At 39.7% G+C, this 21,989-nt stretch overlaps 1 protein-coding gene across 1 annotated transcript in view; it reads left to right on the top strand.

The window, feature by feature from the left end:
- Positions 1-18,285, top strand: part of map2k2a (mitogen-activated protein kinase kinase 2a) — an 84,609-nt gene extending 66,324 nt beyond the window's left edge. The window contains exon 11 of the mRNA XM_080212657.1: positions 14,723-18,285. Coding sequence (XP_080068783.1) covers positions 14,723-14,833 — 111 coding nt within the window. The 3' untranslated portion in view covers positions 14,834-18,285. The remainder of the gene's footprint in view (positions 1-14,722) is intronic.
- Positions 18,286-21,989: the final 3,704 nt, after the last annotated feature.

The following is a 21,989-nucleotide window of genomic DNA, read 5'->3' as shown; positions in this document are numbered from 1 at the left end:
GAAGGTAAATGTATAGGATAAATAGATGAGTGGATAGGGTGTGGCAGCAGGAGATAAAAGCAAATTATTGCGATCCTGGAATCTGAAACCAAAAGAGAAAATGCTGGAAAATCTCAGGTCTGGCAGCATCTGTAAGGAGAGAAAAGAGCTGACATTTCGAGTCCAGATGACCCTCTGACAAATTGAGGGGGGGGGGGGTTTGGAATTAAATGGTTAAGGAATGAGGAGTGTAGCAGGATGGTCGAGGAATAGTGAGGTAGGGTTGAAAGGGCTTAGTCAAGTGGGATGTAGGGTGTGGTGTTTTATGGGTTGTTGGGGGGGGGGGTGCGTTGAGGGCTAGGGGATTAATTGGGTGATTGTGGGAGTAGTCAGGTGGTATGGGAGGTAATTGGAGGGGTGATGCCAGAGGTGGTGTTAGTAGTGAGGTCAGGGGCGGTGTGTTGGGAGTCGGTGGCGGCTCAAGTGGGGTCAGGAGTATAGTTATGCAGGCATTAGAGTTGGCTTTAATCTTCTAAATTCCTGGGTAATAGCTCCAACTATACTGTCTCTGGCTTTGAATCAGCGTTTGAGAGTTCGAAACACAGGGTAATCCATGGCAATTCCAATGCTGTCCGTGTGTGTGGAACTTCAAGGGGTCCCCCAGAACATCTTTTAGGGTACCTCTGGAGTATAACCCTCTGGGGAATGGAAGGTCTGGGCCATTATTAGCCCCGGTTACATGAACATGCTATAACCATCCATTGTTGGAGGCCTCATACAATCATGAGAAATATAAGCTGCATTTTGTTTTAGGGACTGAAACGTGTTTACGTTCTGTACACTATTGCTTGATTCTCATGCCCCAAGTTTCACCTGAGACCCCGATGCAAAGAAAAGTAAGCATACCAGATTAGAAACCCCTGTCAAGCCAGGACATTTTCTTTGAACAGCTGAACTGATGGTCCTTTGAAATGTTTTTAACCTTCAAAATTTCACTATTTAACTACTGACCTTTGTGTAATTATTTGACAAACTGATAACAGACAATGGGAAGCATTAACCTTGAAGGCAATAAATGCCTCAGGTTATGGTTATGAATCTCAAATTATAAAAGAACAGTCAAATTAGGTACATTGTATAGAATCTTGTGTCAAAGTCCTTTTCATTGATCTTGGGTAGGTTTGGTTCAAAAGGCATTACCAAAAATTCAAGCATTCCATTCAGTGCCCATGCAAATACATTCAGTTATCAAGGTCATACTTATGTGCAGTCTCTATGAAGATGTGAAATAGTGACATTGCATACAGGTAACTCCTTTCAAACTGAATTGGTGTACTGGCTGTTACACATATTTATAGAAACATTGAAAAACTACAGCACAGTACAGGCCCTTCGGCCCACAAAGTTGTACTAGGCTTGCTTATAACCTACTAAGTTCCATGTACTTATCTAAAAGTCTCTTAAAAGACCCTGTTGAATCCATCTCCACCACCGTTGCTGGCAGCCCATTCCACGCACCCACCACTGAGTGAAAAACTTACCCCTGACATCTCCTCTGTACCTACTCCCCAGCACCTTAAACCTGTGTCGTCTTGTGGCAACCATTTCAGCCCTGGGAAAAAGCCTCTGACTATCCACACAATCAATACCTCTCAACATCTTATACACCTCTATCAGGTCACCCCCTCACCCTTTGTCTCTCCAAGGAGAAAAGGCCAAGCTCCCTCAACCTATCCTCATAAGGCATGCCACCCAATCCAGGCAACATCCTTGTGAATCTCCTCTGCACCTTTTCTATGGCTTCCACGTCCTTCCTGTAATGAGGCGACCAGAACTGAGCACAGTACTCCAAGTGGGGTCTGACCAGGGTCCTATATAGCTGCAACATTATCTCTCGATTCCTAAACTCGATTGCTGAAGGCCAGTACACCATATGCCTTCTTAACCACAGCTTCAACCTGCGCAGCTGCTTTGAGCGTCCTATGAACTCGGACCCCAAGATCTTTCTGAACTTCCACACTGCCAAGAGTCCTACCATTATTATATTCTGCCATCCCATCTGACCTGCCAAAATGAACCACTTCACACTTAATTGGGTTGCTCCATCTGCCACTTCTCTGCCCAGTCTTGCATCCTATCAATGTCTGGCTTCAACTTCTGACATCCCTCCACACTATCCACAACACCTCCAACCTTTGTTTCATCAGCAAACTTGCCAACCCATCCCTCCACTTCCTCATCCAGGTCATTTATAAAAATCACAAAAAGTAAGGGTCCCAGAACAGATCCCTGGGGCACTCCACTGGTGATTGACCTCCATGCAGAATATGACCCATCTATAACCACTCTGCCTTCTGTGGGAAGCCAGTTTTGGATCCACAAAGCAATGTCCCCTTGGATCCCATGCCCCCTCATTTTCTCAATAAGCCTTGCATGGGGCATCTTATCAAATGCCTCGCTAAAGTCCATATATACTATACCTTCATCAATGTGTTTAGTCACATCTTCAAAAAATTCAATCAGGCTCATATTATCATGATCTGCATTGACAAAGCCATTCTGACTATTCTTAATCATATTATACCTCTCCAAATGTTCGTAAATCCTACCCCTCAGGATCTTCTCCATCAACTTACCAACCATCGAGGCTAGACTCGCTGGTCGATAATTTCCAGGGCTATCTCTAATCCCTTTTGCAATCCTCCGAAACGATCATTGCCAGAGGCTTAGCAATCTCCTCCCTCGCCTCCCACAGTAGCCTGGGGTACATCCCATCTAGTCCCAGTGACTTATCTAACTTGATGCTTTTCAAAAGCTCCCCTCTTTCTTAATATCTACATGCTCAAAACTTTTCAGTCTTCTGCAAGTCTGCACTACAACTGCCAAGATCCTTTTCCATAGTGAATACTGAAGTAAAGTATTCATTAAGTACCTCTGCTATTTCTTCCAGTTCCGTCCAAACTTTCCCATCATCACACTTTATAGGTCCTATTCTTTCACGTTTTATCCTCTTGCTCTTCACGTACTTGTAGAATGCCTTGGTTTTCCTTAATCCTGCCTGCCAAGGCCTTCTCATGACCCCTTCTGGCTCTCCTAATTTCCTCCTTGAGATCCTTCCTATTAGCTGTATACTCTTCTAGATCTCTAACATTACCTAGCTCTCAATCTTTTGTAAGCTTTTCTTATCATCTTGACTATATTTATTACAGCCTTTGTACACCACGGTTCCTGTAGCCTACTTTCCGATCTCATTGGAACGTTGCTATGCAGAACTCCAGACAAATATTCCCTGAAAATTTGCCACATTTCTTCCATACATTTCCTTGAGAAAACCTCTTTCCAATTTAAGCCTCCAATTTCCTGCCTAATAGCCTCATAATTCCCCTTACTCCAATTAAACACTTTTCTAACTTGTCTGATCCTATCTCTCTCCAATGCTATTATAAATGAGATAGAATTATGATCACTATCTCCAAAAAGCTCTCCCATTGAGAGATCTGACACCTGACCAGGTTCATTTTCCAATACCAAATCAAGTACAGCCTCTCCTCTTGTAGGCTTATCCATATACTGTGTCAAGAAACCCTCCTGAACACTCCTAACAAACTCCTCCCCATCTAAACCTCTTACCCTAGGGAGATTCCAATCAATATTTGAGAAATCAAAATATTGCGCTATTAACTTAAAGCATCTCAAGGTGGTTTACACTAAGCCACACGAGATGTTAGATCAGGCACTTGGGTAGAAAGGAGGGTTTTAATCAATATCTTAAAGGTGGTGGGAGGGAATTCCACAGCTTCTAGTGAGGAAGATCATAGCTTACAGAAAGATTTAGATTGGTTGGTCAGGTGGGCAAAGCAATAGCAGATGGTATTTAACCCTGATAAGTGCAAGGTGATGCACTTTAGAAGAAATATCAAGACAAGGGATATTTATTGCTTAGCAGAACACTAGGAAGCTCAGTGGAACAGCTGAATCTTGGGGTGCTTATTCACAGATCCCTGAAGGCAGCAGAGTAGATGAATAGGGTAGGTAAGAAAGCATATGAGACACTTGTTATCATCAGTATTGGCATAGAGTACAAGAGTAAGGAGGTTATGTTGGAGCTGTACAGAACGTTGGTTAAGCCACATTGGAGTATTGTGTGTAGTGGTATTGTTAGTGGTAGTTATTGTTGATACAGACTTTGATGGGCTGAAGGGCCTTTTCTGCGCTGTCACTCTATGATGGGGCCACAGAGTTTTGGATGACCTCAAATGTACAGAGGAAGACTGGTGAGGAGCTCATTGGAATGGTTGAGCTCCGAGTTAACAAATGGCATGGGTTTCAGCAGCAGATGAGCTGTGAAGTCAGGCAATATTATGGAGTTTGAAATAGGCTGTCTTAGTGATGGCATGAAAGTGAGATTGGAAGCTTACCTCAGAATCAAATATAACACCGACATTGTGAACAAACCAGTTTAACCTGGAGTTTGGGACACCAGTCAAAAATGAGCTCCAGTTTTCCCAATATTTAATTGAAGGAGATGGAACGATGTTAAGGATTCACTTGTGGTCTTGTCCTTTGCAGTGTATCTGCAGCTTTGAAATACAATTCTCTTTCCAGGTTGATCTCTTGTATAAATTCCTTCCTCAAAGAGTACCTTTCAATGAGTAGATTCTGTCCAGTGGGTGAGAGCCTTGCGTGACTGGCCTATTTTTTTTGCAAGGAGAAAGATGAACCAAACATTTGTAACTTTGCATTTGCTGTGTCTTTACCCAGTTGATCAGTTGCCTGTTGGCGCTGTGATAATCTGCTCATTATACTCTCAGATCTTAAAATAACTGCTCTTTATAAAATGATACAACAGCTGTCATTTTTCAAATTTGACCCAAAATTGTTGCTGGGAAACATCCACTGAGTTTTTCAATTTATATAAATCATATACAAAACGCAATGATTCCACTGATTTGCCTTCCTACCCTGGCATGTTCCTCACAGCTGCTCAAATTCTACTCCCACCCTTGTGGAAATAGTCTGAAATGCCTCAGTCACAAGATCAAAATGGCTTCTTTCTCTCTCAAAAAGGATTTATTCAGGAAGAAATTGGATGACAAATTCCATGTGCAGTAACACCCATTCCACAAAGTATTCTATATTCCAGTGAAAATATTACTGGATAGTTTATTAAAACTAGGTGTTGCTTTTAATCGAGTGCACCTTATCTAGATAAACCTTAGATAGACTTCAGTCTGAACCCAAATTGTTTCCTAAAAGAATTTGAGTTTCCATCATTTCAGACTGTTCTAGTGTATTCTGGTCTGTAGCATATAACTCTGGTAAGAATATGAATTCCACCATGTGAATGCAAAATCCTGTGCCTGAGGGACTAAGTTGAAGAAAGATTCATACCTAGCAATTGCTCACTAAATGCCTGATTATAAAGTGTCTGATATATAATCTGCCAGAAAGAACACCATGAATCCTTTGGTTCCAGCCAGTTCCTGTATTATTTTAAAAAATGTAAAGTATCTATGAGGGTCCAATGGCTTATTGTGGGTAGGGGCGATGAGTTTAAAGGCTGGAATGTCCAGGTCTCCTGTTCAGTCTGTGTGCAATATGTTGGCTTTGTGCCTAAGATGCTATAGTTGCTTTTAGCTTACCTTAGTTTCGTGCTCCTATCTAGCTGTTCAGGAAACTCTGAATTGGACTTGTGTTAGCTCCCTCCCAACACACATTAAAATAGCCCACCTAAGCTGCCAGGATAAATGATAGCTATTAGGATGAGTTACCAGCCTGTGGTGGTTTATGGAAGCAATGAGTTAATGATCTCAGGGGAAGAGTGTAGTGGCAGAAGCAAGAGGATTTTTTTAATCCGTAAGAAACCTGTAACAATCCACCTCCGTTTTATGAAATAATAGTGTTTGGATTGAAAATAATGTAACAGTTGGAAGCATGAGTAGGCCATACAGCCCCTTGAACCAGCTCTGCCATTCCATAAGGTCATATTGTGTCAGTTCCATCTTTGTGCCCATTTTCCCAAGTTCAAAGTCAAAATTTTGAGGTCCTCTCCTTAGGTTAGAACCCTTGTACGTGTATATTGGTGCTGTCACTAGCATTTAACAAGACATGCTATTCTTATAAATCTTTATACTGTTTGCACTAGACTTGTATAAATATTCCAGAGTAAAATTGCAGTGTGTAGGTTTTGTTCCATCTGCACTTTGATTAGAATCATATAAATCATAAGCTCTTACAGTAAGGAAGAAGGCCATTTGGCCCATCATGTCTGCTCTGGCTGACATTCAGCTAGTTCCACTTTCCAGCTTTTCATCCGTGCCCCTGCAGGTTATAGGAAGTGTGTATTCAAATGCTATAAACATTTCTACTTCTCCCATCCTTTCCAAATTCTCACCACCCACTTGGTAAAAATGCTCCCTCCAAACCTCCCCTCTCTTGCCCTAAATCTATGTCCTGAGGCTATAGCCCTTCCTATCCATATTGTCTAGACCCTTCATAATTTTATACACTCCAATTAAGTCTTCCTTCAGCCTCCTCTGTTCCAAAGAAAACAATCTAAGATAATCCCCTTCATTAAACTGGCCAACCTTTCCTCAAAAATCAAACTTTCCAGCCAAGGAACCATCCTCGTAAATCTTGCTGCAAATGTTTTGGCACTATCTCTTTAATTTCAACTAAAATTGAGAATGAAGGGATCATGTCACCTGCTCTTTATTTTACCCAATAACAAGCCTAGGTGGCTTGTTCATATTTGCCCACATTATATTCTATTTGCCAGAGTTTTGCCTACTCAACTATCTATGTCCCTTCATAGCCTCCTTATATTCCCTCCACTACGTTCTTTCCTACCTATCTTTGTCTTATCAGCAAAGTTAACAACCGTAACTTTAGGTCCTTTACCCAAGTCGTTATATAAAATTGTAACCATTCCTATCTTCTATGTTCCTATCAAAGGATATGGGGAAAAAGCAGGATTAAGCTATTGAATTGGATGATCAGCCATGATCATAATGAATGGTGGAGCAGACTCGAAGGGCCAAATGGCTTCCTCCTGCTCCTATCATCTTTGTAAAATGTTGAAGCCCCTAGCACTCATCCTTGTGGCACACCAATCATCACATGCTGCCAACAAGAAAGAGATCACTTATGCTAGCTGTTTCCTGTTAGCTAGCCAATTTTGTATCCGTGCCAATATGTAATCCCCTACACCTGAGCTTTTATTTTCCACAATAACCTTTGATGTGGCAACTTATCAAATGCCTTCTGGAAATCGAAAGACAATACATCTGCTGATTTTTCCATACCCATTCCCCCCTCCCCCCTCTATCCACTACATGATTCCTTCAAAGGACTCCAATAAATTAGTTAAACATGATTTCCCTTTCACAAAACCATGTTGACTCTGCCTGATTGCCTTGATATTTTCCAAGTGCCCTGATATAACAACTTTAACAATGGCTTCTAACGTTTTCCCTATGACAAATGTCAAGCTAATTGGCCTGTTAATAGGGGGGGGAAAAAAGTTTTCCTATTTTTTGTCTCGCTGTCTTCTTGAGTAAAGGAATTACATTTGCTATTTTCCAATCTAATGGAACCTTCCCCAAATGTAGGGAATTATAGAAAATTGAAAGCAGTGCATCAACTATCTCTCTAGCTACTTCTTTCAAAACCTTAGGTTGGTGAAGTCAACCCATAGACTCATCAATTTGCTCAAGGCCTGCTCCACCATTCATCTTCCCTGGTGACTGTAATTTTCCTGCGTCCCTTCCTCCCATTTCTTGATTTACAACTATTTCTGGGTTGTTACTTGTGTCTTCTGTAATGAATACACACAAAAATATTCATCCGCCATCTCCCTACTTTCTATTGCCAATTCCCTAGGTGTGCTTTCTATTGGATCAATGCTCACTTTAACTCTTTCAGTACAAAAACTTTAACTGTCCATCTTTATATTACTGGCCAACTTTCCCTTCCATATCAATCTTCTTGCCATTCTTTGATGTTCTTCATATTCTTCCCAATCTTCTGACCAGTTGCCCACCTTTGTGCAATGGCATGCTTTTGCTTTAAGTTGAATGCTGTCTTTAACTTTATTAGTTAACCATTGATGGGCCTTCCCCTAGGATTTTTTCTTTCTCCTTGCGTGTATGTGCACAGAAACAAATGATGTCTTTTCCAGGAGAGACAGTGCCAGCAAAAATCTGTTCTGAGCATCCTCGCAGTGGTTCCCACCAGCAATTCACAACATAAAGCTGTGGCATTTCGCAATAAGCATGTTTGCAGAATTTGTTTCTGTCATCTCTCCAGTTGCCTGACATAATTTTCCAAAGATTTGTGTTTGAGTGGCCAGCTGATTTCACAGATTGACATTATTTGGAACTAGCGAAACATAAAAATAAAAACTTAGCGCAATGTTGAGAGTTTAACAACAACAAATAAAAGGGTAAAATGGAGAAAGTGAAATCTATAAACAGAAAATGCTGGATAGAATGGGCAGGTGCAGGAGCATTCATGTAGAAGCTCAGGTTTACAAATCCAAATAATTAATTATAGTTTATTTTTCTTTATTTCTGTCCTGGCCATGCCAACTCCTTCATTTGCAGTTACATCAGTAAGCAGTACAACGGTGCGTGCACTGCATTGGTACCAAACACCTCTGTGTTGACTCTGGATAAATTATTAGTCTCCAAGTCTCTGAGGTGTTAGGAACGTCAGCTTTTATAAATTTTCATACTTTAAAAGTCGATTTTAATTCCAGCTGGAAGAGAATTGGTGTTCTTGAGAAAAGCTAAAGACCAGCCTCAGATGGGATTCCACAGAAGTTACTGATCTAGGCAAGACCGTACCATTTGTCGCCATTGGCTAGGATATCCCCCAAGTATCACAGACCTGGGTGAAGGGGGATGACTTATTGACTTATCTTTATTCAACTCAGCCTCTGCTGATAGCAACGAAGGTTTAATCTAACAAGGCTCCCTTCCCCTGGATACATTTTCTGGACCCAATAGTTAATTCTTAAAAAGGAGCTAATTTAACCAGGCTTTCTTGAGGTAAGATGGAGTCGTTTATTAACTACTAAAAAGATAAGGAGAAATGGTAAGACACGTGTATCTACATTCATACGGAATAGAGATGAGAAGAGTCTAATAATAATTTTAAAAGTTGTGTGGAACAGTCCTCGAGTTGAGGAGTAACTGATGATACATTGGCTATTACAATTGTTTTCAGTAGAATTGGCTTTTGCTAGCAAAAAGTTGATTCTTCGGTTCGGGTATCCTCTAGTTTGGTAGAGGTTTTGATTATTTTCCAGTTGCGATTCTGCTGGTTTATCAGTTATCACAGAAAAAAGTTTGAGCTTTAGATGTTCCTGCAAAAGGTGGCCATCTTTGCAGGGGTCCCACTTCAGTTATTGTATTCTCTTCAGTGTGGCAATCTCTAGCTGCTTTTCTTGCAGCATGCAAGCACACAACATAACACCACAGGCTGGTAGTGAGCATATGCATAATATGTGCATATTCCAAAAGGACCGGAATGTACTAATCTGTCTGGGCCACTATACCCAGGTCTTGGAGATGAGAGGGCCAATGTGTTCCTTCGTCCTTATCGGATGTGGTGATCAACCATTAGGTGGTTTTACACATACCTTGTCTGGAAGCACAGGGAGAGGTTCAATTTTCCCTTGAAGAAACCCCCTGTTCCCATTGCTGTCAATGGTTGTTGTACATTCTCAGCCATCTTCAGTGTCTATGTCTACTCAGGTCTTTTGTAAAGTCCAATTTTTCCTTGTATAATTCTAGGAATTTTTTTCCATTGCCATAACACTAGATGCAAGGCCCATGTGATTCACATTGCCATGGCGATGAGCATTAGGAAGGGAAAAGTCCAAAAAAAAGCCAATGCATGAGGTTACAGGATTTTCTGAGATGTCCCCGAAACACTCAGTCTGCAAGAATTCATAGAATCCCTACAGTGCAGAAGACAGCATTTAGCCCATCTAGCATGCACCAACAACAATTCCACCTGTAACACTGTATTTACCCTGCAAACCCCCTGATATTATGGGACAATTTAGCATGGCCAATCAACCTAGCCTGCACATCTTTGGAGTGTGGAAGGAAATCAGAGCACCCAGAGGAAACCCTTGCAGACATTGGGAGAATATGCAAACTCCATACAGACAGTGACTCAAGGCTGGAATTGAACCCAGGTCCCTGGCACTGAGGCAGCACTGCTAACCACTGTGCCACATGTTGCCCCAAATTTGAGAATAAGATAATAGAGACAGTCTGCACCAGAAGGGGAGAAAATGTTGATCATATTGTTGACGTAGAACATGTTAGGCCCTTGATCTAAGATTGAAGAGCCCAAGTTCATGAAGATCTAAATGAGGTTGGAAGATTCATGTGGCTTGTGTTAGAGAGAGGGAGTCCCCAATGTAACCCTCACAGTAAAAGTAGGTTCTGGGATTAGAAATGAAAGGAAGCAGGCTGTCAGGAGCAGAGAATTGGTTTGGACTAGTTCCAAAAGAATAAAGTGTCTGCTTAAGGGTCAGTAAAGTTAACACAACTGATGATCCCATGCCAAGTTAATAAGGAGCGTAGAGAAACATTTTTTCCAACATTTAGAGGGAGTTTCCTAAATACAAGTGTTTGGTCAAAGTTGCTTTTAGCTTGTGACAATACAATTCTTAAAACTTGAAATCTTGTCAAGTAATTCTGGAAATTTAGTTTTGTTTTATCTGCATCTGTATCTGGAGAGATGGTAACAATCTCCTCTACCCTTTCGACTGCAGTCCCATATCTCTCCCATTGTGCAGTGACCAGAACTGCTTGTATATTCTTTGCCTCAGCTAAAAAGGCCAGGTATCCTATATGCTGCCTTGGTCACATTACCTTCCAGTCTAACCACCTGCAAGGATCTGTGGACAAGTACTCCAAGTTTTCCATTTCATTATGCTTCTCCATATATCCAACCAGTAATTGTACATTGCCTTGCCTTGTTAGTCTTCCCCAAATGCATTATCATGTACTTCATTGGATTGAACTCCATTTATCCAAATTTCATTTCCTCTTAGTTCATTGCCATTTTCCTGCAGTCTACTGCTTTCTTCTTCATTAGCAACACATGGTTAGAGCTTTTGCTATGGTCTTGCTTCCCTCACCAGCTTAGGTTACTTTCTTCCCGCTCTGACAAAGAGTCATCTAAACTCAAAATGTTGGCTCTATTCTCTGCCTACAAATGCTGTCAGACCTGCTGAGATTTTCCAGCATTTTCTGTTTTTGATTCAGATTCCAGCATCCACTGCATTTTGCTTTTATTTTTACTTCTGGGCCTGGGGATTTACCCACTTGCAAAAATGTAAATCTCCTTAACGCATCTTGTCTTACTGTGCATTTCATCTAATATTTCACACTCTTCCTCCCTGATAGAATTGATGTAGAATTCAATCTTGTGAAAGTAAATGCAATGTATTTATTAAGAACTGCACCCCCACACAGGTTTGCTATGGTCCCTAAACGCCCAATTCTTTAGTTTTCTTGTTCTTTGTAACATTTATAAAATAAACATTAGGTTTTCCTTGATTTTACTTGCCAATATTTTTAATAATTTTTTTATGTCCTCTGCTTTTCTCATTTTCAGCCCTAAATTTTTTAAACTCCCAGGCTTTCTGCAGTTTTGAGCCCTCAATATTACCTTAAGCTTTTCTTTTTTCTTTATTCTCCCCTTTAAGTCCCTTGGACTGTAGTTAATTCTTTTTCTTTACTTGTTCTAAAACAAAAACAGAAAATGTTGGATAAACCCAGCTGGTCTGGCAGCATCTGTGGGGAGAGAAACAGTTAGCATTTTGAGTCTGTATGACTTCAAAGCTAAAGAGAAGGAGAAATGTGGTGGATTTTATACTGTCTAAGAGGGGGTGGAGCAGATGGAGCAAAATAGAAGGTTTGTGATCGGTGTGCTAGGAGAGATCGCTCAAAGCTGTTCAGGGCCAAGGAAATGTTAATGGCAGTATTGAGGATTATATTGCACAAAGATAAGATAGCAGAATATGAACCATCAGTATTTCTTTATTCAATGTTTCCCACTCTATCTGGCTGTCATTTACTTTCAAGTAGCTGGTTCCCATCCAGTTCACTTAAATCAGGCATCAGCTTCATAAAATTAGCAGTTCCCCAATTGGGAACTTTTATTCCTGGTCTATCTTTGTAAGTCGTTATAACTACCCTGGTTCAACTGAATTATAACCACTGCCACCAAAGTGCTTCCCAACTGATGCCCCATCTACCTACCTAGTTTAATTCCCTAAAACCAAGTCTAGAACTAGTCCATCTCATGTTGAATGTGCTACATACTGGCTAAAGAAGTTCTGAATGCATTTGAAGAATTCTACTCCCTCTGCTCCTTTAGTATTAATTGTATCCCTGTCACTATTGGGATAATTAAAATCCCAAACTATTAATGCCCTCTTATTTTAGTCCATTGGATACTTTTCCATATAGTTCCTCTTCTATCTTCCTCAGGTCCATAGTACACTTCCACTCGTAATTACCCCTGTTTGTGCTTCACTTCAACTCATCAACTCATTTGATGATCCTTCTGCCATACCTGATTCTTCAATCAATGTTGCAGCCATACTTTTTTTATAGCCATTTCTCTATCTTCTCTGAAAGCCCTGTAACCAGGAATGTTCAAATGCCATATATGTCCTCCTTTCAACCAGGTCTTGCTAATATTTCCAGTCCAAAATTCTCCCAGCTGCTCTGATCTGAGTATTTTTAAACTGGGTTACAAAAGATATCTTTAATTTTACTCTATATCTTCATTCCACTGGGTAAAGGTCATTTAGCAATATTCCAATGGTGAGGTTTATATATGGCAATAATTCAGTAAGCATTGGGACATCACCCTCATTTTACTCGGTTAATCAACCAGACTAATTCTTTAACAGTTGGAGGTTAATATTGAAAGAATGAGAGTGCAGCACCAAAAGTGAGCACTGTGGTTGATTATCCATCTGTAGTATAACCAGGCCATCACATGTCCAAAATCTTTATCCTTTTTCGTCGTCATGGATTTCAATCAGTCCAATTCACAAGTGAAAGAACTGTTTCGTTCTTGCTTCAAGGGCAACTAAACAGATGCGCAAACCAATTGGTTTTACTTTGAAATCTGGTAATAAGGAAGTCAAGTCTAAATCCTTTTATGTAGGAACATAGGAATTAGGAGTGAGTAGGCAATCCAGCCCTTTAAGCCCTCTCCACCATTTTGTATGATCATGGCTGATCTCTATCTCATTCTAACTTCATTTCCCTGCCTTTTCCCTAAGCCCTTATCCTCCTTTTGAGCAACTATTTATCTATCTCTTTCTTGAATTCATTGATTCTGTATCCACTGTACTGTGCGGCAATGAGTTCCATAGGTTCACAACCCTCTGAGAAGTAGCTTCTCTTTATCTCTGTCTTGAATTTTCCCCCTCTTACTCTACAACTATTATGTCTTGTCCTACACTGCTGTAGAAGTGGGGACATTTGATTAATGTTTACTTTATCAATCCCCCCCTCATTCCTTTGTACCCCAGCAAATACAAGCTCAAGCTACTCAACAGCTTCTCATACGACAGCCCCTTCAAACCTGGAATCAATCTAGTGAACCTCTTCTGAACCACCTCCAGTGTCACCACATCCTTCCTCAAAGAAGGTGACCAAAACTGAACATAATATTCCAAATATGGTCTCACCAATGCCTTATACAATTGTCAAACACTTCTCTACTTTTAGACTCTAGACCCTTTGCAATAAATGCCAAGATTCCATTTGCCTTCCTTGTAACATTCTGCACCTACACACCCACTTTCTGACTACGCACAAGGACGCTCAGATCCCTCTGCACTGACGCCTTTTGAAGCTGTTTTTCACTTAAATAGTAATTTAATCATTATTCCTCTGTTCCTCCATGAGGTTGACAGCTACAGCAAAACTAGACACATGTTTTTTGCATTATAGGCCATTGTCTTTCAGCCCATTGCTGGCTCTTCAAAAGCATAACCTCAAAACTAATACTATTGCTCTGCTCTCTTCCCATTGTAATGATTGTTACCTGCAAGTGCAGAGCAGAAAATAAAGCAGAATTAAATGGTTCAATATTCACAATATGCTGCTTTCTTTTAATGTATTTTTGCTTAGGAATTTAAAGTAGTCATTATTTGAAAGTATAATTATTCCCAGTTGAGGGATTTGAAATATTGAACAAAAACTGTTGGAATTGAGGTTAATTGTGTGTTTGAGGAGGAAAATACAGTGAAAATGTTAATGCGTTTGTCAGAATATCAATGTGTTTGGCTGGTCATGCATTACACAAGATTAGTTTTTAAATCTAAGTTCATATTATCTTCAGATAATATCAAATGCATCGATATAAAATACTATGGCTATACTCATTGTAACGTTGCAGCAGGAGTCAACTCTTAGGTGACTTTGGAATAATTGCAGTTTTACATTATACGTTTGCAGGATTTTGTCGTAGAAGTTGTCATTTTGGAAGGTAGTCTAGTGAGAGTCAATACATCTCCTGTAGTACCTTGTAATTTTACTCGAGCCTGGATGAGCTAATTGAGATGAATACGTTGTTTCTCATTCCTATCTTTGTCAGTTGATGATGCAACATAGTTTGAAGGACTTGCCCAACAATTTGCAGATTCAACTTTTGGGCCATTAAACGTTGACTCTTGTTTCTTGCTTTTTCACAGAGCCACACGTTCATTAAGCGGTCTGAAGCAGAGGAGGTGGATTTCGCTGGCTGGTTGTGTAAAATTATGGGGCTGAACCAGCCCAGCACTCCAACACGTACTGCTGTGTGAGGAACGACCAATGTCTCTCTTTTTCCCCACCCCCATCCCCCTGCACAGCTCCCGTTCTCCTCCACTGATGTCTGTCAACCACTGCTGTCGTGACTGTGGCATCAATCAGGACTCTCCCTGCATTCAGAAACTAAGTGAGGAGTTTTACATCTAGGCAGCATTGGCAGTTTTCACAAAAAAAATTTGTCTTTCTTTAGCTGGTGAATTCTTGATTTGAGTGAGCGGTTTCTTCCCTTTTAGTATCAACATAAATGATATTAATGGTGATGGTGATTTACACTTGGCAGTAACTTGCTGGAAGTCTGTCATTCAGGACACAGTTTTACTGCAAGTGAGTTCTGCTAATTGTCAAAGTACAGTGTTTAATGTCACAGTCTTGTGTCACATCTCCTATTTACTGATAGATGTTTCACAGAACTGAAGTCAGAAAATTTGCTTCTCCTGTCTAAAAATCAATATTGGGTATGATTTTTTAAGATTTAATACGCTTACCAGAATAGTGCCATATGATGTTTTCATAAAGGGATGCAAATTGAAGTAGCACATTCATTTATAAGTTTTGCCGTTCCAGGTAAACTTTGCGAAAGCCAGATTTATTCCAACTGTCCTCACATTTGAGGCCCATCAGATACTGAATTACTTAAAATTTAAAACTGAAGTATGTCTTATATTAGCTGATGTTTTCAATTGTGTCTTTTGGCTCCCCTGGTGGAGCCAATACTTAGTGTAGCATTCAGCCAGTGATTGTTGCAGGTGAGAATTTAATTCCCCGGTGCATAGTTCTCTCATCTCTCTAACAAGGAAACAGTTGGGAATAGTTGTGGTAATGGGTCCTTGTGTATGCTTTTTTTAAATGACCTACAAATCTGTTGATGGAGCAAATTTCTCTACTGCATGATTGACCATAGATGGATATCTTGTCAGTAAAAATATGCATGCTAACTTTGTAGATGTTACTTTAACTGTGCTTTTTACATGTGGTTTGAGCCAAATTGAGTCATTGTGATGTTTCTGGAAATTTTTGGGGTATTTAACTGTTTAGGTAAGTGGCAATTCACCAGGGTGACTATTCACCATATTTGCAATGTCCTGAGCTTCATTTCAGCTTCTTGCCAAAATGCAACACTGACCAACAATCTGCTATGGGCATTCATTCTTCCTTAAAATTTGCTGTATTGCAGGCACTTGGAGATTGAGAGGGGTTTCCCAGTGGGAGATAATGAGTAGAAGCACCATTTCTTGTGATTACAGAAGTATCTCAGTAATGGGTAGGAATTCCAGTCCCTGGGATTACAGGTGTATGAGTTGGTTATGGGGTTGAGTGAGTAAGAGTATCAGTCCCTTTCCTGTCATCGCTTTAGAAATGGATATCAAAAAGACTTCCTCTTATTCCATAATAACTTGAAGTGTTGAGGTCAACCTGCACATTTTAGTTATAATATTGAGCATTTTTACTCAGTTCAAAGATGCCAGTAGTAGTCTAGATTTAAGTGGTTGATTAATTTGCTTCTTGGTGACAGTTCTGAGGTGGCTGAGAGATGTTATGCTGTGTGGAATCAGAATTTTGGTCATCTTCAACAAAAAAGCACCCTGCGTACATGTGAGTAGACAGTGCAAGCTTTTTCAGAGCACTTGCATCAAAGAGCTGGGGTAGATTTGATAGTGCTAAAATGGTGAGATTGATTGAAAAATCATGTATCGTATTTTGAATTGAGAACACAGTTGATTTCAGTTTGACACTGTTCTCAGTCTTTAAGCCGACACTTGGTTCTCCTGACCATGGATCCACATTGAGGTTTGACAATTTGTGGAGGAATTGAGCTTAAGAAAATCAGCTAAAGAAAGACATTGTTTTCTTTTTTCAATCCAACCTTTCTTTCTTGAGTTGTAAATTGTAATGGCTTTTTAGTTTTTGTATAAAAACAAAAAGAGAAGGTTTTACCTACGTTTCTGTTCTTAGGTTTACTTTAGTTCACTTTTTAAAATGCTTTTATTTTGCTGCTTCACTGCTGGACATGGTTTGTAACTGGGGAAGAGCTTGTTTCCGAAGGGGTTTGATCTTTGCAAGCACTGGCTTTCCAAATATTCTGTTACCATTGCGGGTAAAATGTGTACAACATACTGTGACGTTCCCCTCATCTTGCAGCATTTATTTTGGACCCTGGCAGATAACTCGCAGACAGGTTATCAGGCTTACTAGGGTAATTCCTTTTTGCGGTTTTATGTACTGTATTCATCTGAAATTTCCTGAATGACACAAAATCTAGTTTGTTTGTGAAGCATGCTTTCACAGAACTTAGTGCTGCTTAGAGTTGTGCACTTGCGGTGTTCAGTTTGGTTCAAGGATACTCTTGATGATTACTATAAACACAATGATTTGTTAACTAACAAATATTTTCTTGGAGAAAGTATAATCAGCTGCATAGTAACCAAGCCTCCCATTTCAACCACTAAGCACTCCAAGGGGCCAGTCTACCAATTATTACCATTTACAGGAAGAAAAGTCAACCAGTAAACACTGATCAAGAATTGTATAGATTGAGAATGATGTTATAGTTCCCAAATCCATTTGTTTTCTGGGTCGTTTGGCCTAAGGAAGTACATCATCCACTGAAAGTGGTGCATGCCTAAACTCCTTCTTTGTGTTTCCACCAGAAGAGTAAGACACATCTGATCCAGAATCATGGAAAGTAATGTTAAAATTCCACTTGCTGCTTGGGCTGAATAGAGTCAGTTGTGAAACAAAAAAATGCCAAGTTGTAACAATCTTGTTTTACATACTTTAAAGAAGAACTATTCACAAGATTACCTGTGTAGCTTCAAAGGTTATTTTTATTTCTGGCTCAACTAGTTGTACAGCAGCTAAGTGTTTTTGAGGCAAACTGCACCTTAAATGTACTTCTCGGGAATATGAACCTGTTTTAAAGTGCCTGGGGGAAACTAATAAACTTAATTTAAGAAATACAAGTTTAATCTACTGAAGCGTCGAAGGTAAAAGAAACGCACTGTGATTAGAATAATGGAGTTGAGTTTTGTGCTGGGATCTCAGTTATTTGTGTTGTGCTCCTGTATAGTTGTCTATGGATTGTACATGCCTATGCCTTTAAATAAATCAAATACATGTAAGCTGTTACTGTTAAGGCACTGGTGCATATTGGTGTATGTCACTATATCAGGTTTATAATGTTGTGTCTGATGCACTTGTTCCCTTTTGTGAAGCCTGTGGGCATCTTGTGCTACTGGTTGTGGTTAGCTCTTTAAAGCATCACTTTGTAATGTGTAAAATAGATTTGGCTTATTACAGGATTAAAGAAAAATCACCAGTAGCACGAGTATTATACTGATTGTTTTTAAGCTTTTTTTCTTAAAAGATTTTGCAAAGCAAATGATGTGGACTGAATGTATAATTTAATCACCTGTTGCAAAAAGTTATTAAAACTGAAGTGACAATTGTTTCGTGTGAATGAGCAAATGTACCATTTTGTCTAAAGAATGTGAACTAAGAAAAGAGATTTTCTCTCTTTTCTGAAGAACAGTGCAGAGTTTATTTTACAATGGATCACTTTCAATAGGAACTATCCAGGATTGAAGGAGCTGACACGCTTGCACATTAAGCGTTCTGTCAGTATTTTTAACTTGAGCAAAAACATTTGTAAATAAATGGCACTTTACATAAATTGGGAAGCTTTTTGTTATATTGTATAAAAGTTAAATGGTCAGCCATTCTAGTTAAACTTGCACGTGACTGTGGTATTTTTTAAAAAACTATTAACATTTTCATGCAGCACTTTACCATACGAGTAGGATTAAAGTTTCAAGACAGAAAATGGGAAGAAGACAATCTCCTAGTCAATTATTTGTTGGAATGTATGCTACAATTCATTTTTCTCCCAACTACTGATTCTTAGGACAGTCCCAGCAAGCAATCCCACAGCACCTATGAACTGAGTAAATGGGTTAACCTGCAATAGGATTAATGCTTATCCAGCTTTTGGGCTATGTGATCTTTGGGATTCCATCCATGCGCTTCAGTAGTTAGTAAACACCATGCTGGCAATTCATGTTTTTTAGGCAAACACTACAAAGAATTATCCATTGTAAGCTATAAATTTTTGTATCCAAAAATATTTGGCTAATGCGTTCAGGAAAGGAAAGGAATCCAAGAAAGAAGGAGGGGTAGCAGTTTTGGGAGAACATTGCCGTACCAGAAAGAGGATGTCCCAGAGGGGTCAAGGGCAGAATCGATTTGGTTAGAGCTAAGGGACAAAATAAAGTGTGATTGTATCACCTGATTTAGCCCACCAACTAGTGAGAAAAATGTAGAGACACAAATTTGCAAGGAAATTACAAAAGAGTGTAAGAAGTATAGAATAATGGAGGATTTCAATTCCCCTAATGTAGACCAAGATATTAATGAAATGGGCAGAGGGGAGCAAGAGTTTCTAGCATGTGTTCACAATTTTCTGCATCAATATGCTTCCAGACTAACGAGAAAGGAGTCATTACTGGATCTGAGAATGAAGTGGGTCAAGTGGATGGGACCACGTAGGGAACTGTGATCATTGTATCATAGGCTAAGATTGGCGGTGGAAAAGCACAAGGAGCAATCTAGAATACAAATTAATTGGGAATAGCCAACTTCCATGGGGGGCAGGAATCTGGCCCAGATAGATTTTGATTGGCGGGCAATACTGTAACTGAACAATAGGCTACCTTCAGAGAAGAGTTCACATACAAGAAAAGGTAAGACCGGCAAATCCTGGAATGACAAAAGAGGGAGTAAAATGAATCAGGTTGCAAATTACAATTGTCAGGTGGATAATACAATTGGGAATCCAACTCAATGTAGACGGAGCACAAGAACTGGAAAAACAACAGAAACAAAAAGTCTGAAAAGAGACTGGTGGCTAATATCAAAGAGAACCCAAAAATTTCCTATAAACATGTAAATAGGAAAAGAGTTGGAAGGAGGAATGAGGCCAATTAGGGACTTGAAAGGAGGGTTTATACAAGGAGGTAGGGGACACCAGTACTTTGCCTTTACTGAGGAAGAATGCTGTTTTAAGTCACTGTGAAAGAGGAGGGAGTCAAAAAACTTGATGTGTTAAATGTTTAAAGGGATCTTGCACAGCTTAGCTCTATTTAAAGTTTGTAAGCAGGGCTGAGTGAGATGCGTCCAAAGAAATTGAGGGAAGTAAGGGTTGAAATTGTAAAGATACTGGCATTAATTATTCAAGGGGTGGTGCCAGGGAATGCTGTTGTTTTAAAAAAAAGTGCCCAGTAAATAAAGGCCAGTCAGTTCAACACCTGTGTGGTGGGAAAGCTTTTAAAACAATAATTTAGGACTAAGTTATAGAATCCCTACAGTGCAGAAGGAGACCATTCAATCTGTCAAGTCTGCACCGACCGCAATCCCATTCAGGCCCTATTCCTGTAAATCAACACTTGGATTTGTTAGGGGAAAATCATGTTTACCTGGAGTTTTTGATGAGATAACAGCTAGGGTAGATGAGGTTGTAGTGTACAGTGACTGCCAGAAGGCATTTGAAAAAGCAGGCTTGTGAGCAAAGTTAGAGCTCGTGGAATACAAAGGACAGTAGCAGCTTGGGTGACAGTAAGTAGAGAATAGTAGTGAATGGTTGATATTCTGACTGAGGAAGTTTTATATTGAGGTTATCCCACTAGTTGGTATTAGGACTCTTGCTATTCCCTGATTGAACCAAATTTTGCTATATTGGGCTTGCAACTTCAAAATCTAGGTATCTCAAAACCTGGAAATACTGTGTGAGAAGGACGATAAACTTCAAATGGGGACATCGGTGGGCAGATGGGTGAGACCAAATTTAATGCAGAGATGTGCGAAGTGATTCATATTAGTAGGAAGAGTTAGAAGAGACAATTTAAAGGATACAATTCTAAGGATACAATTCTAAAGTGGGTGCTGGAGCAGAGGGCCTGGGGGTATATATGCACAAATCATTGGAGTGGCAGGACAGGATGAGAAAGCAGACTGAATCCACAGTAGAAAAACAAGCAATGATAAACCTGTATAAAACATGGTTCCATCTCAACTGTAGTATCCAGTTCTGATACCATCTGTTAGAATGTAAAGGCTTAAGAGGGATCCATGAAAATGGTTTTGGGAATGAGAAATTTCAGTTGCACGAATAGATTGGGGAAGAGACGTTTGAATAGAGATTTGAGAGAAGTGCTCAAGATCATGAGGGCTCTGGGTAGCGTAAAAAGGGAGAAACTTCCCATTGGAAAGATTGAGAAGCAGATAACACCCATTTGGGATGACTAGCAAAAGAAACATGAGGTAAAATGATATGCCGTGAGTGGACAGAATCTGGAAAGTGCTGTCTAAGCACGATGGAAACTGATTCAATTGATGCTTTCAAAAAGAGAATTGGATCATTATTTAAAATGAAAAGGATTGCAACAGTATGGGGAAAAAGCAAAGAAGTAGCACTGGGTAAAATAGCCTTGTGGAGAGATAGCACATATGAAGAGCTGAATGGCCTCCTGTGCAGTAACCACCCTATGATTCTTTGATTTATATTTAAGCAAAATAAATCTGCAGATTAAAAGGTATTTTCATCAATACTTTCTCTTTTGAGACCAAAATAGGTATTTTATTTTTTTTTATTATACTTCCATATATGCACCATTAACATGACCCATGATGCTCACTCATGCATAAGGAAGAAATAGACCTAAAGTTTATATGACAATAAACAGGATTTCTAACTCCAGATACCCTACTATGATGTGATAAATGATAAAAAGCAGTGGATTAAAGCTATGGGGGGAAAACTGCTGCTGTGTTTATCCCAGCCTTGGGGGTGGGGGCTTGGTTACAAAACCATTATTCAAACTAGATCAAAGGCACATTGGGAGGATACACAGTCAGTCCTGGTTCCGGAGCGTTGATGCTACTGCAAACACTAATTCAAGTTCCAACCTGCTTTTATGAAAAAATGTTTTATTTTGAAGACTTGAGTTTTTATTCGTTGACATTTGTGTGAGTGGAAACTACAAGTAGAAATAATTGTCCTTCAAGGACACAGAATTTGGTTATCCATAGTTCAAAAACAAATGGTGTAGCTAAATAGTCACAGCCAGGCAAGGGCTTTGACAGCAGTTGAACACGTGG

Source organism: Carcharhinus amblyrhynchos, chromosome 26 (assembly GCF_965287045.1).
Source record: "Carcharhinus amblyrhynchos chromosome 26, sCarAmb.v2.hapA, whole genome shotgun sequence".
Taxonomy (NCBI): domain Eukaryota; kingdom Metazoa; phylum Chordata; class Chondrichthyes; order Carcharhiniformes; family Carcharhinidae; genus Carcharhinus; species Carcharhinus amblyrhynchos.
Note: the sequence above shows the minus strand (reverse complement) of the source record. Positions and strands in the feature narration are given on the sequence as shown.